General features: G+C 52.9%; 1 protein-coding gene across 1 annotated transcript; it reads right to left on the reverse strand.

Annotated features, from left to right (window-relative positions):
- Positions 1 to 4561: 4561 nt before the first annotated feature.
- On the reverse strand, positions 4562 to 10841 carry LOC119106254 (uncharacterized). Its single transcript, XM_037229861.1, has 4 exons — positions 10267 to 10841; positions 9852 to 9962; positions 8444 to 8549; positions 4562 to 5380 (listed from the first exon to the last, which is right to left on the reverse strand). Exons 1-4 carry the CDS (start codon positions 10417 to 10419, stop codon positions 5163 to 5165), a joined length of 588 nt encoding a protein of 195 aa, XP_037085756.1. The 5' UTR covers positions 10420 to 10841; the 3' UTR covers positions 4562 to 5162.
- Positions 10842 to 12496: the final 1655 nt, after the last annotated feature.

Genomic DNA, 12496 nt, shown 5'->3' on the forward strand with positions numbered 1-12496 from the left:
GTAGTCCTGGGCGTGTGCCGAATTATGATGCAGTTTGTTGGCGGCCATCAGTTTAAACTACGGTTCATCAGCATACCTTTCACCTAACTGCATCGCAAAAGGGATGTCCAGGACAGACTTTTGTTCGACTCCGAATTTCATTTGCCGGAACTTTGCAGAATCTCATTTGCCAGAACTGAAAATTGCCAGAACTTTATCAGGTCTTTAAATTTGGAAGCTGCGTAAGTCATGAGTCAAATGATCCAATGCAAGCAATGAATCTGAACTGAACTGAATAAAGAAACGGCCATGAGTCGTGCTTCATAAGATACGAAAATATGTGAGTCGGTGCTGAGCCGGCTCACTTTTTTTTACTCGAACACAAGTCTGTTCGAGGAATGGACCAGGGAGTCAACACATTCTTCGTGGTGTGCTCCAGAGAGAAAGGAATATTGGCGTGGTATTAAATGGTTTTAGTGAAGAAAACTGAACATGGGCACTGCTTCAATTTGTCTAATCTTCTCACCATAACCATTGCTTGCTTAATGACGTCTTTTTACCACTACCTGCTAGCAAACTAAAGGTCTATTATTTTCAGCAATCTCCTAACTCAATGCCGCAGCATGACGAGCGCAAGACCTTTCTTGCTTATATTATATTTTAACTTAACTCAAAGCGTTGGTCACGCTTTTTTATTAGGACGGCCATTCAGGTGACCCGTCCGATCACCAGCCTGTACGTACTACTAACCGCCTATCAGTTGTCGATATATCCGTCGAGGTCGTGAAAGCTCTGTTCCACTTCTAGGCATGCTTCCTGGCAATGCACATGCTATAGAAGCTGTAGCCTTTCCACGCAAACTGCGTTATACCCACTCTTCCCTATTCTACACGTGTCAGACCACGCCATTCTGCATAAAGCCGTTTTTGCGCCTCGCGCTTCTTTCCATGAAAGATAAACAAGGCCTATTCCTGTGATGATACCGGACCGTCTTCCTGAGATGTTTTCTGTGCATTACACCCAGCTTCAGACTACTCACAAAGATTCAGTGTCACAACCATGTGAAGCTTCAATGGACATAAAGCTGGATGGCATCTTCGGTAAAGCAAGCTTTTTATCCGGGGATTAAAAAAGGATTAATCCTTTCCATTGGAACTTAACCCGAAGCGGCCGAAATCGTGGATAAATCATGTTTTGGTGTTAGTGGGGTCAGTCTTACCGGCTGAGAAGTTTTAAAATCGAGTAGCCCCCAACCGGTTTTCAGAAACGGAACACCTGCATCGCAGGCAGACCGGCCTCCAGGCGTTGCCAAGACCTCTGTGTTACGCGGGTGCCGATCTTCGGTCAGAGACACCTAGCATTTGTCTTTTGCGCTCTTAGTTTGCATTCCTGTCGAGAGATGTCACTGATGTTTGGCACGCCCGGTGCTGCGCTAATTGCCGGAGTGGCACACGTTCCCGGCGTTCCCACGCCGCGCCGAAGGCCGGGCAGGTGTGCGATGGACACGGGCAGCTGGCGGGGGCGGCGTGGACGTTGGTTCCCACGCTCCCACTTGCCGGGCGCGTGCGGAACCCGTGTTTGGGACGCCCGGCCCCCGACTGCTGAATCATCTCTCGCACCGGCCGGCATCGGCAGCCGAACAGCGCGGCACGCGTACTGCGCCGCCCAGTCTGCATTGTGGAACCGAGACCTCTATAAAAGAACTTCACAGAGCGGGTAAACCAGCTCGATGGCAGGGCCCGAGGGTCACGAAGACCTCGCTGCAGGTCGTATTAGGGACCCCTGACCCACAGCGCGGGGCGATCAAATGTCACGTAGAAGGGCCGCTTCATTCACTGGAGCTCCATGGAATAACGCGGGCCGCTATGATGGTCAGAAAGCACCGACACCGAACAGTCGGCTCCGTGTTAATCTAACCCTGACGACCAATGTCCCAGGCAGGGCTTAGGTCGGAGCCCGCGGTTTGCATTAGTTGTAGCCCCTGAAAGGATGAAGGGGGTCCGGGGGCACGTTTGCTAAACAGAGATAGGGACAGGAACAGGGACAGGGACAGACAGGGACAGGGAAGGATGAATAGGGGCAGAACCCCGAATATCAGAGAGCCACTTATCTTGGCCTCAAAAAATGCAGGGAAATTGAAAACATGCAGTGAGAGCTCACAAAGATGCAATGTAAGGACCTTGTAGCAGTCAGATGTTCCATTGTCGAACGGGGCGCTCTGCTCCATTCCAGCCAGAGGTCTGATAAGCCAAACTGGAGTCACTGCGCCAATCATCGGACCGCCTTCGCCGGTCAGGGCTCCCGTTATATCAATGAGCGCCCATGTGTTGATCCGGGGCCAACTGTTGCGGCCCAAGTATCTACCGCGCCAGGGAGGGAACTGATGCGTGATGCAGCCCTCTAATGGTCTCCGAATCGTTCAGGTGCCCCGGCCCCAGTGTCGCCAGGGTACCCGGGGCTGGACGGAAAGGCCCTTCAGCACCTGGCCGGGAGAGAAAATGTGCCCCTTGTGTTCAACGAGCGAGATCTCTTGGCCGGAAGAGGTAAGGGGTCTCCATAGTATTCAGAATCGTGGATTGACACAGGCTTTATGTTACAGGTTTCACTGAAGACTTTTGTCTTAATATCTTTTGTCAGGCTCGACTAGTGAAACAAATGACATCAAATATTTGTGAGCGCATGCAATCACACACTTTAGTAACTTCAGGGCCAAGAGCTCAATGCCCACGCTGCATTTCCGTCAACACGAGTGCCGTTAGACATTGCAGCTTGACCAGACGGCGGGTGCCGTGCGCGTGGGAACGTGACATGCCAATAGCCATACATCGTGAAATACTTCCGAAAAATGTTTTTAAGCCAAGTCGAAAGGTTAGACTCTGGTGGGTATATTGCCTGTGCAGATTCACCATTTTTATTACATATATTGCAAATGGCACAATTTTGTTGATAGTTCGTGACACTGTAAATGCTGATCGATTACCATCACAGATATAAACTCGCACAGGTTAAGTACACAGCCCGGACTATCTTCCAGACGTGCAAATTGATTCCATGAAGGGTGCAAATCGACTTCTTTCCAATACATTATCGTTTTCGTCTCACTGTTGTCCGCCGCCTGATACCACGGCTATTACGAAGCCCCACGGCTACGGCCCTACGGCTCCGTAGGTCCGACACCGCGTGGGTCACGGGGACAGCAACGCCGTGAGCCGGGTGTTTGCTTCTAAAGACCTGCGAGAGCGCATGCGCAAAGCTATTCGACTCATTGTTTTTTACTAACACACTCAGGGGAACGCCTGAACATCCCTAGACGAACATGGATTTGCTGTACCAATGTAATATTTATCATCCCATTTCGATCTAATATTCACGTTTAGTCCACGGAGTCTCAATATCTCTCTAGAGCCCGAGGATTTCTGCAAAATCCCTGACTGTCGCCCGTTCAGACGAGCCCGTTGAATAACTCAAAATGGCAAGCGCTATGAAAGTGGTTGCTCATTCGATGCAGTTATTTAGAAATGGCGCCCTAAATTTAGTGACTTTTAAACGTAAACTGAACTGAATCTTTTGGTGGATTCTGGCTTCCGTTTCAATTGAAAAAGGTTAGAATAGAACTTACAAGATGAAAATTACTCCCCTTGAAATCAAGTACGACCAAATCCTTTTAGGGGAGCAGAGCTCTTTGTCGATCCCGCGGACCCCACCCCCACTTTCACCAAAACTTTGGCCGCACCCTGGGTGCCCATGTGAAATAGGTAATGGGTTTGGCTGCCTACAGATTTATGGAAAATAATGGTCATGACTACTGGCCTGGGTAAGAAGTTGATGAAATATTGGAGGAGATTATAACTGCTTCCCCCTGTTTGATTCATGATTAGTTCCGTAAACACTGTTTTGACATTTATCAACATCAAAGAGTTTGCGTGTGTATCAAATTACCAAGTCTTGCATAGTTTAAAGTTTGCGTGTACACCTCTCTGAAACCCTTTCCATGAAATAGAACTAGAGCGCAGGAAAAATGGAGGTGGATGGATAACGTGTGGGTGCAACTGATTAGGAATAGATAGCGAGTAAATGTGAGCACAGCCGGTGGTGAGACCCAGCACAGCCGGATGGGTTAGTTTAAAGAAATACAGCCCGTGGAGGCCTCTACTGTTTAGGACAATGGACAGTTGCTGGCAGCCTTGATGACGAGTTTGTTCATGGTACGCAGCGGATCGACGCAGCGTTCTCAGCTCTCCCGGCTACCCAGCCACGCGAGCTCCAAAACGGTACGTGCGTACCTCTGCTCTGATCAAACCTAGTAAGTCTGGTCTAAGTCCGCAGAACAATCTCTCCTCTGGGAAGACCTGAGCTCGTTCCGGAGAAGCTTATTTCGATAAGTAAAGCGATGAATCTCAACTGACCTGTTCGCCCCACATAGCAGGTTTCGGGAGTAGAATGTGGTATATTTGTTTTGCATCGTTATGCGGTTAAACCCGTCAATGAGTGCAGACAAGGTTGTTACCGTCACTAGTTAACTGAGCTCGTCTCTGCCTCTTTCCTGTTTGCCGGTGCCAAACTAATGTCACAGAGGCGCATGTTTATTGCTTTCAAAGACCAACCGAACACAGCGATGGGACAGTGATGGGAGCCTGTATGCTTGAACTGAACTAAACACAGCGATAGGAGCCTGTATTTTTGAGCTTAACTAAACACAGCGATGTAACCCTGCATGCTTGAACTGAACCAGACACAGCGATGGGAGCCTGTAGGCTTGAACTTAACTAAACACAGGGCTGGGACCCTGCATGCCTGAACTTGACTAAACGCAACGATGGGAGCCTGTATGTTCGAACTTAACTAAATACAGCGATGGGAGCATGCACGCTTGAACTTAACCAAACACAGCAATGTAAGCCTGCATGCTTGAACTTAACAAACGCGGCGGTCGGTAGCCTGCATACTTGAACTTAACCGGACACAGCGAGGGGAGCCTGCATGTTTGAGCCTAACCAAACCATGTGACGTCATATGAAGACACATTTCATGGTTCCCTCAATAACCGAACAACAGCCAAATCAACACCGAACACACCCCTGTGCACCCAACAGACGCACGACGGCGCTCCATCACCGGCGTGTGCACGAGCCCGCATCCTGGCACTCCCACGCGTCTACCTGGGGTCGATGTTACCGGGGCATTCATTCTGCGTGACGGTCGGCAGCGCCGTCACTGCCACCCCGCGGTCGGCCAGCGCCCGCAGCGCCGCGTCCACCTGAGCGCTGTCCACCCCGGTGGCGTTCCGGCTCCACAGCTGCGCCATAGGTCATGTGGCCCAGCAGCAGCGGCTGGCAGGCCAGCACGGTCGCCAGCCCGGAGCCGTCCGTGTCCAGCACCAGCCGCTCCCGCCCGAACAGCCCTGGCGAGTGGGGCGGTCGTGTCGCGCTCAACGGAGATCCACCGGCGAGGGGGCGGGGTACGATCGAGCCGGGAGCGCGTGTCGCGACAGCAGCTGCCGCCCCCTCTAGCCTTAGACGTTCTAAGGGTGCGCTTGGATCAGTCCTCATTGCTTCTTCAGCATATCAATTTTTGTGCTCGGTACTGCCAGCAGTAGTTAGGTTACATAAACAGCGGCCGTGCTACAGCCCGTCCTGTCGTTGTTAGACACTGATGTATGCCCGCACACTATGGCGATGCGCGTCGCAGACGGCCGGGGGAGTCCCTGCGCGTCACAGACGGCCGGGGGAGTCCCTGCGCGTCGCAGACGGCCGGGGGAGTCCCTGCGCGTCATAGACGGCCGGGGGAGTCCCTGCGCGTCATAGACGGCCCGGGGCGTCCCTGCGCGTCACCTTCACTGCTGCCAGCCGGATCCTGAGACGGGCGCGCCACCCGCTGGTAATGGCTGCGGCGAATGGTGGTCATCTACTCCCTGCGACCACTTTGACCTGGTCTGGCCCGTCAAAAGTCACTCGTACTTTTGTTTCCTGACTGTAATCTGACATTATGCGTTCTGCTACAGAACTAACCAAACTTAAGTGTGCCAGGAGGTGCTGGTTACCCGAAGATATCGAGCAACTTTCTTTCGTGACGACCATGAACACTACTTGAAACGTAGACAATGTGCATGACTCATCCCATTTTCAATGTCTCCTTAACAGCATCGTGTGCTAGTGTCCTATAGCTTATCTTATAACTTATAACTTACGGTGCATCCCACTATCAATGTTTCCTTAACAGCAGCGCCTAGTGTACTGTACTGGTGATTTTCACTACCAGAACCCATAATGTCAGAAACTAGGGGCCTAAGGTCTGACATGCTTATATCAGCTTGCATCCGATGCAGTTTACCTAGATTTCTGAGCCTGTCACTCGCTCACTTATAACATGCTTACTTTTAATTGCATTACGGTTCAGCTCACGTTCTTGCCATGAGAAGGAAACTATAATCATGCGAAAGGCGAGGGCAAGGTAAGATGATACGATAAGACGGCAGGCAAGACAATACGTTAATAACGACCAAATAAGGCGATACGGTGCGTAAGTAAGGCGTCAGGAGTGCACCGCTGAGCTCTGGGCTTACATAATATTATTGCTCATACCTTTGAAAACACGGCTTTGTCTCAGTTACCCGGCGCGGTAGGAGTTTGGATGTTTTGGATCAGCTGTACCTGTATAGACTCAGCCAGGAATGTCGTTATAATCTTCTGACTGAATCACAAGATGTTTTCAAAACACCCGGAGGGGACTACACAGCATCCTGATAAGCCCAGGCAAACACACGCACACACACATACACACACACACACACACACACACACACACACACACACACACACACACACACACACACACACACACACACACACACACACACACACACACACACACACACACACACACACACAAACACACACACACATAACGCATCATAAGGTGGAGGGCGCTGTTCGCGCGAGAGGAGGTAGATGCCGATAGCTAAAATTGCTCTAGAGAAGAAGGAAAACGTGGACCACAAGGCAGCACGGGCCAGGGTGATGGAGCTTGAATTTTCCGAGCGTGACATGCAGGAACATCTCCACTGAAGCTCATGCCGTGACTCTTGTTGCGCTGACAGGGTGAATGTGGACGTTTGCCCTCCTACTATTTTTGCATGAGCTTCAGTGAAGCACCCCTGCCCCCCCCCCCCTAAAAAAATAATGCACAGCCTGCGGCTGGTGTTCAGGTGGCTGCACGGGTATTCGTGTCTCAGAACACTGGCAGATCAGCCGTGCGTAGGAGGTTACCTGATGGCCACTGCCCCCCCCCCCCATTTTTTTTTTAATGGAAAAACTGCTGCCCCGTTATGAGCCATAGTGTTGTCATGAGTCTATCGCTTGGCTCACTTAGCACTCTCCTCCGGTTCTTCCGGTCTCGGTCATTCTTTCTCCGCTTTCGTCTCCCTCTCTTTTTCCTTTGATCTTATCCTACTTTGCGTTAGACATTGCCAGTGCCACACCGTTGACAATTCCAGACGACGACCAGGCCTGAAAAGCATGTCTTCGCTTTCATTCCTTGTCACATGCTTAAAACATTTTCCGGTTGCGTTCATTTTGTTTACTTGCACGTTTTTGGACGGAATGTGCTTACGGCAAGCCTTTCTTGAATGGATGAGAAAACAGGCCAGTAAATCTGACAGTTTTGGGAAAACAGGTCATTGCGTTAACCATAAGAAAGGTATGCCTGAAGTGTACGCTTGGCAGTGTGACCAGAGATAGTTGGAAGCTGGACACGCATACTCATAGTTGGCTGTCTTTTTTAGCACGGAATACAATTCAAAAGATTATCAGTCAGCTAGACTGCACGAGCGAGGAGCCAGGGGGAAGGACACTACCAGCTGCCGGAGCCAGGGGGAAGGACACTACCAGCTGCCGGAGCCAGGGGGAAAGACACTGCCAGCTGCCGGAGCCAGCGGGAAGGACACTACCAGCTGCCGGATCCAGGGGGAAGGACACTGCCAGCTGCAGGAGCCAGGGGGAAGGGACTGCCAACTACAGGAGCCAGGGGGAAGGACACTGCCAGCTGCCGGAGCCAGGGGGAAAGACACTGCCAGCTGCCGGAGCCAGGGGGAAGGACACTGCCAGCTGCAGGAGCCAGGGGGAAGGGACACTGCCAACTACAGGAGCCAGGGGGAAGGACACTGCCAGCTGCCGGAGCCAGGGGGAAGCTGCCGGGCCGGTGGCAGCCTGCCAGCTGCCGGGCCGGTGACAGCGTCATCCCAGCTGCGCAGCAGCCAGGCCACCAGCGGCGGTCATGCCACGGACGGGCGCACCTCTGCGTAGCTGCCAGCCACCGCCCGACTCCTCGGGTCTGCCCCAGGTGCGCCGGTGGATCCAGGTCACTATGCATCACGGCGAGAGCAGCAATGGCTGCCAAAGCACACTCATGCATCCGCTGTACATTCTGCAATATATAGCGCGCTGTTCAGCACGAGATGTTTACTCACCCAGCAGCCACTTGTTCTGCACGTGGATCCCTCCACCGGACGCGTCCTGCTCCACTCTTACCACCTCCACGTGATCATGTTCGGCCTTGCGGTATCGGTACAGGAGCTGGAAGCAAGCGCATGTCCAGGTAATACAAGTGTTGCGTGTGACGAAATGTTTATCAAGGACTCAGGTATCGGCGTTGCGCTTGCGTGCTGCGGAGTCATGGCGCTCTTGACGTGTATACCCACGTGCAAATATGATAGATATCATCGCAAGTTAACAGTCGTTACTCGGTTGGAAAAGCATGCACTAAGCCCATAACACGCATCACTAAAGCGCGCTCAAACAAAATGGTGAGAGCAAGCGTACCTACGGCTGCCCGAAAGAGTCGCAGTGTAACGCAAACGAACCTGGCATGACTTACCATCCTTTGGGGTTTCCCATCGCAAATAAACAAACATTACGTAGTGTTTTGGTGCGGTCGATACGGATGTACTTTGCTCATATTGTCCACCCAAGGCTCGTTTTTTCCGAATAAACAGCTGCCTGCGTTGTCGATGCGCGACCGTCATCAGCTGTATTAAACATACAGCTGATGTTTAGCGTTGTGAGGTGCGGTGTCTTACCCTACACGTGCAGGAGTTTGTGCACTCTCACCCCATTCCGGCTCAAGAAGGTTAAGTTAGAAGTTCAACAATGCAATAACTCGAGTAATTGCATTGTCATTTAACACCGGCCTGAGTGAGTATTCTCTCATTTCGCAGCGGCTTGGGTCGATGTGCTTACACCTCACCCCGGCTCTGGTTAGCGCACTCTCATTTCACATTGGCCAAGTGAAATGCTCTCATCTCACACTAGTCGGAGGTGGTGTGCTTTTACCTCCTACCGGCTCGGGTGAGCGTGCTCTCAGCCCATACCGGATCGCATTGCAGTACGCTCGCCTCACAGACGTGCTCGGGTACTGACCTCGTACCGGCTCGGGTGAGCGTGCTCTCAGCCCATACCGGACCGCATTGCAGTATGCTCGCCTCACAGACGTGCTCGGGTACTGACCTCCTAGCGGCTCGGGTGAGCGTGCTCTGAGCCTATACCGGATCGCATTGCTGTACGCTCGCCTCACAGACGTGCTCGGGTACTGACCTCGTACCGGCTCGAGTTGGTGTGCGGCTGCCCACCTCGTACCGACTGGGGTTGGTGTATCAGATGCTCAACTCGTACCGGCTGGAGTTGGTGCACGGCTGCTCACCTCGTAGTAGCTGGAATTGGTGCATCGGATGCTCACCTCGTACCGGCTGGAGTTGGTGGACGGCTGCTCACCTCGTACCTGCTGGAGTTGGTGTATCGGATGCTCACCTCGTACCGGCTGGAGTTGTTGTACGGCTGCTCACTTCGTACCTTGCTGGAGTTGGTGTATTGGATGCTCACCTCGTACCGGCTGGAGTTGGTGTACGGCTGCCCGACGTCGACTGTCGTGCAGGTGGCTGGCCACAAAGCCTTGCTGGTCGAGGTACGCAGCACGTACCACCGTCCGCTGGCCTGCCGGGTCGGATCGGGTCACCGCAGGCCCACCTGGCTTCTTGTGGTGGGCCGCATTGGTAGATCATAACGGGTTACAACTGTGTCACGTGCAGGGGCAATGTCGGTCGAACCTGTTTGGGCAGGACTCAAAAGATCGTTCCAGGTGGATATGTTGAAAGGATTCTCACAGATTGAGCCACATGACAAAAGCTAACATTGAAGGTGAAAACGACTGCAAGGTGTTTTGACAATGACACAATGACAAAACGACCTTCAGGTCAGCTATGCAATTTGTCTGTTGTTGGAGAGCGGTGCCGTTTACCTGATAAAGGTCCTGCCCGTACGCAGCAGTCATATTTGGGCAACCTCCAAACCGGAAGAAGCTCATTTCCGGCATGCAGGCGGTAGCCAGATGCACCAGGGCCACCGAAAAGAGAAACCTAGCCTCTGTCCTGCGTCCTTCCGTCGAACACATCGTGGATCTTGATTCTGTTAGCGTCTCTGAGGCATGCACCTTTCGTATTCCGCACCTCTTCCTTTTCCGGATTCCACCTCTTTGATGTCTGGAGACTCCCCCGGTCACTTTCTGGAGACTTGTCCTGCCTTGGTCCGGGAAATGTCCCGTCTCGGTCCGGAGACTTATCTTGACCCTATCTGGGGATTTGTCCTATAACCGCCTGGAGACTTGATCTGCTGTTTTCTGAAGACTTGCCCTTGCCGTCCTATGAACGTTGTCTCGATCTGACGCTGTTTCGGACGACGCTCCAAGCCGTCTGCACTCTTCGAGACAACGCTCTTCCGCCGCAGACACCAACCTTCCCAGGCGGCGGTGTTAGACGGCGCACGAGCTGGCAGCGGGGCCCTCCAACAGCGTCCTCGGACACGTGCGCTGCGGAAGCGCTGCCGTTCTGCGCCGCAGCCCGGCAGCGGGCGCCTTTTGAAGCGGCAGTTGGACCGCAGTCTGCCGATGCCGCCGCTCTGTTTGTTGACGGGGGACCGGAGCTGACGCCGGTCGGCAGCGCTCAGTTCCGGGCCTTTCAGAGCGCCGGCAAAATGTGCCGGGGTGCGGGCCAATTAGAACAGTGCAGCGCGCCTGTGACGGCCGGCGCTTCACGCGCAGCTGGCACTCGTTAGCTGGTGACGAGTTTGCGGGCGCCTCCGCGCGGCGGGACCCGGCCTCCGGCTGACACTGATGGCGAATGTCATGGAGCTTACGAGGAACAGTTCCTGACAATAGATATATTGTGGACTGGCTCTGCACGGTTCCCATGACAACTGCTCTGGAGACCCTCTCGTGATGACCTCCTGCTCCTGGTTGCAGTGCACGATAAAAAGGTGTTGTTTTGTGATAGACCATTGTGTCGCTGCCAGTGCCTCCGTTGCCTTCGTCACGCGGCGGCGTGCGCCGTCGTGCTATGACGTTCCGAACCTATCCTACATTGACACATGCTGTACGAACACGTCCGGCTCAGCCCGGCCGATCGTACCGGCGAGTGTTTACCTGTCGCCACTCGATGACAGCCGCAGCCAACACAACGCTGTTTGCTTCGATTGTTCTCAGCTGTCGAAGTAAGGCCTCCCAGCGTGACTGCTGTGGTCCTGCTGGCAGCTTAAAAACATCAGTTCAAAACGGGATTTCCAGCTCCGTTGATACAGATTCTGGACGCTATGCGAACTTTACGCTCGCATGGGCTAAACGTGCTGCAAACTGGCTACCTCAGCGGTGTTTTGGTGAGAAGGTAAGGGGTTGCATGATGATGCGGTATGCTAGATACAAAGTACGGTTAGAGTGATGATTCCAGCTATCGCTATCGTGTTCTTATGGTTTAAGCCCGCTCCAGCTGGTCACTTTTTGAGCCTCCGTCAGCTCTTAGTCCTGATGACGACCCGAAGATGTGCAGCGCACAACTATGCACGCATCACTGTCTCAGCAGTATAAGCCCCGCCTCCTTATCTATATAGCAACGAAACAAGATTTACATTGATAAGCTAGGCTATAGCCATTGTCCGCTGTAGCCCACTGTAATCATCATTTTGTCTGACTATGAGTCCATGCAATGCCTTAGAGTGTCGCATCGTTATATGGGGTGTCACAAGCTCAAGTAGTCATGTTTGAGTCGGTCATGAATTTGCATCGATTTAGTCCCATACATCACCGAGCAATCAAACAAAATATGGACGTGTCTGCAAACATGTACACACGTTACTGCTGTCTATGTGTATACAATTTCCCTGAATGGAAGTCAGCAATGCCAGACGGGGACGCAGATGTCCCAGCTCAGCATCAGACCAGACCTCCGTCCGGCATCGGCCCGCCGCCAGACCCGAGTTGCTCATCAGACCAGACCTCCGTCCGGCATCGGCCCGCCTCCAGACCCGAGTTGCTCATCAGACCAGAGCTCTGTCCGCCTTTGGTCCGCCGCCAGACCCGAGTTGCTCATCAGACCAAAGCTCTGCCCGGCATCGGCCTGCCGCCAGACCCGAGTTGCTCATCAGACCAAAGCTCTGCCCGGCATCGGCCTGCCGCCGGACTCGAGTTGGTCATCAGACCA

Source organism: Pollicipes pollicipes, unplaced genomic scaffold, assembly GCF_011947565.3.
Source record: "Pollicipes pollicipes isolate AB1234 unplaced genomic scaffold, Ppol_2.1 Scaffold_6138;HRSCAF=7277_pilon_pilon_pilon, whole genome shotgun sequence".
Classification (NCBI taxonomy): Eukaryota; Metazoa; Arthropoda; class Thecostraca; order Pollicipedomorpha; family Pollicipedidae; genus Pollicipes; species Pollicipes pollicipes.

Excerpts from the sequence above, each read along its gene's own strand:
- LOC119106254 (XM_037229861.1), bottom strand. The coding sequence starts at position 10,419 with ATGTGTTCGACGGAAGGACGCAGGACAGAGGCTAGGTTTCTCTTTTCG. Across the intron at positions 9,963-10,266 it reads ACGGGCAGGACCTTTATCAG|GCCAGCGGACGGTGGTACGT; the intron begins GTAAACGGCACC and ends CCGACCCGGCAG. Across the intron at positions 8,550-9,851 it reads CCAACTCCAGCCGGTACGAG|CTCCTGTACCGATACCGCAA; the intron begins GTGAGCATCCAA and ends GCTTGCTTCCAG.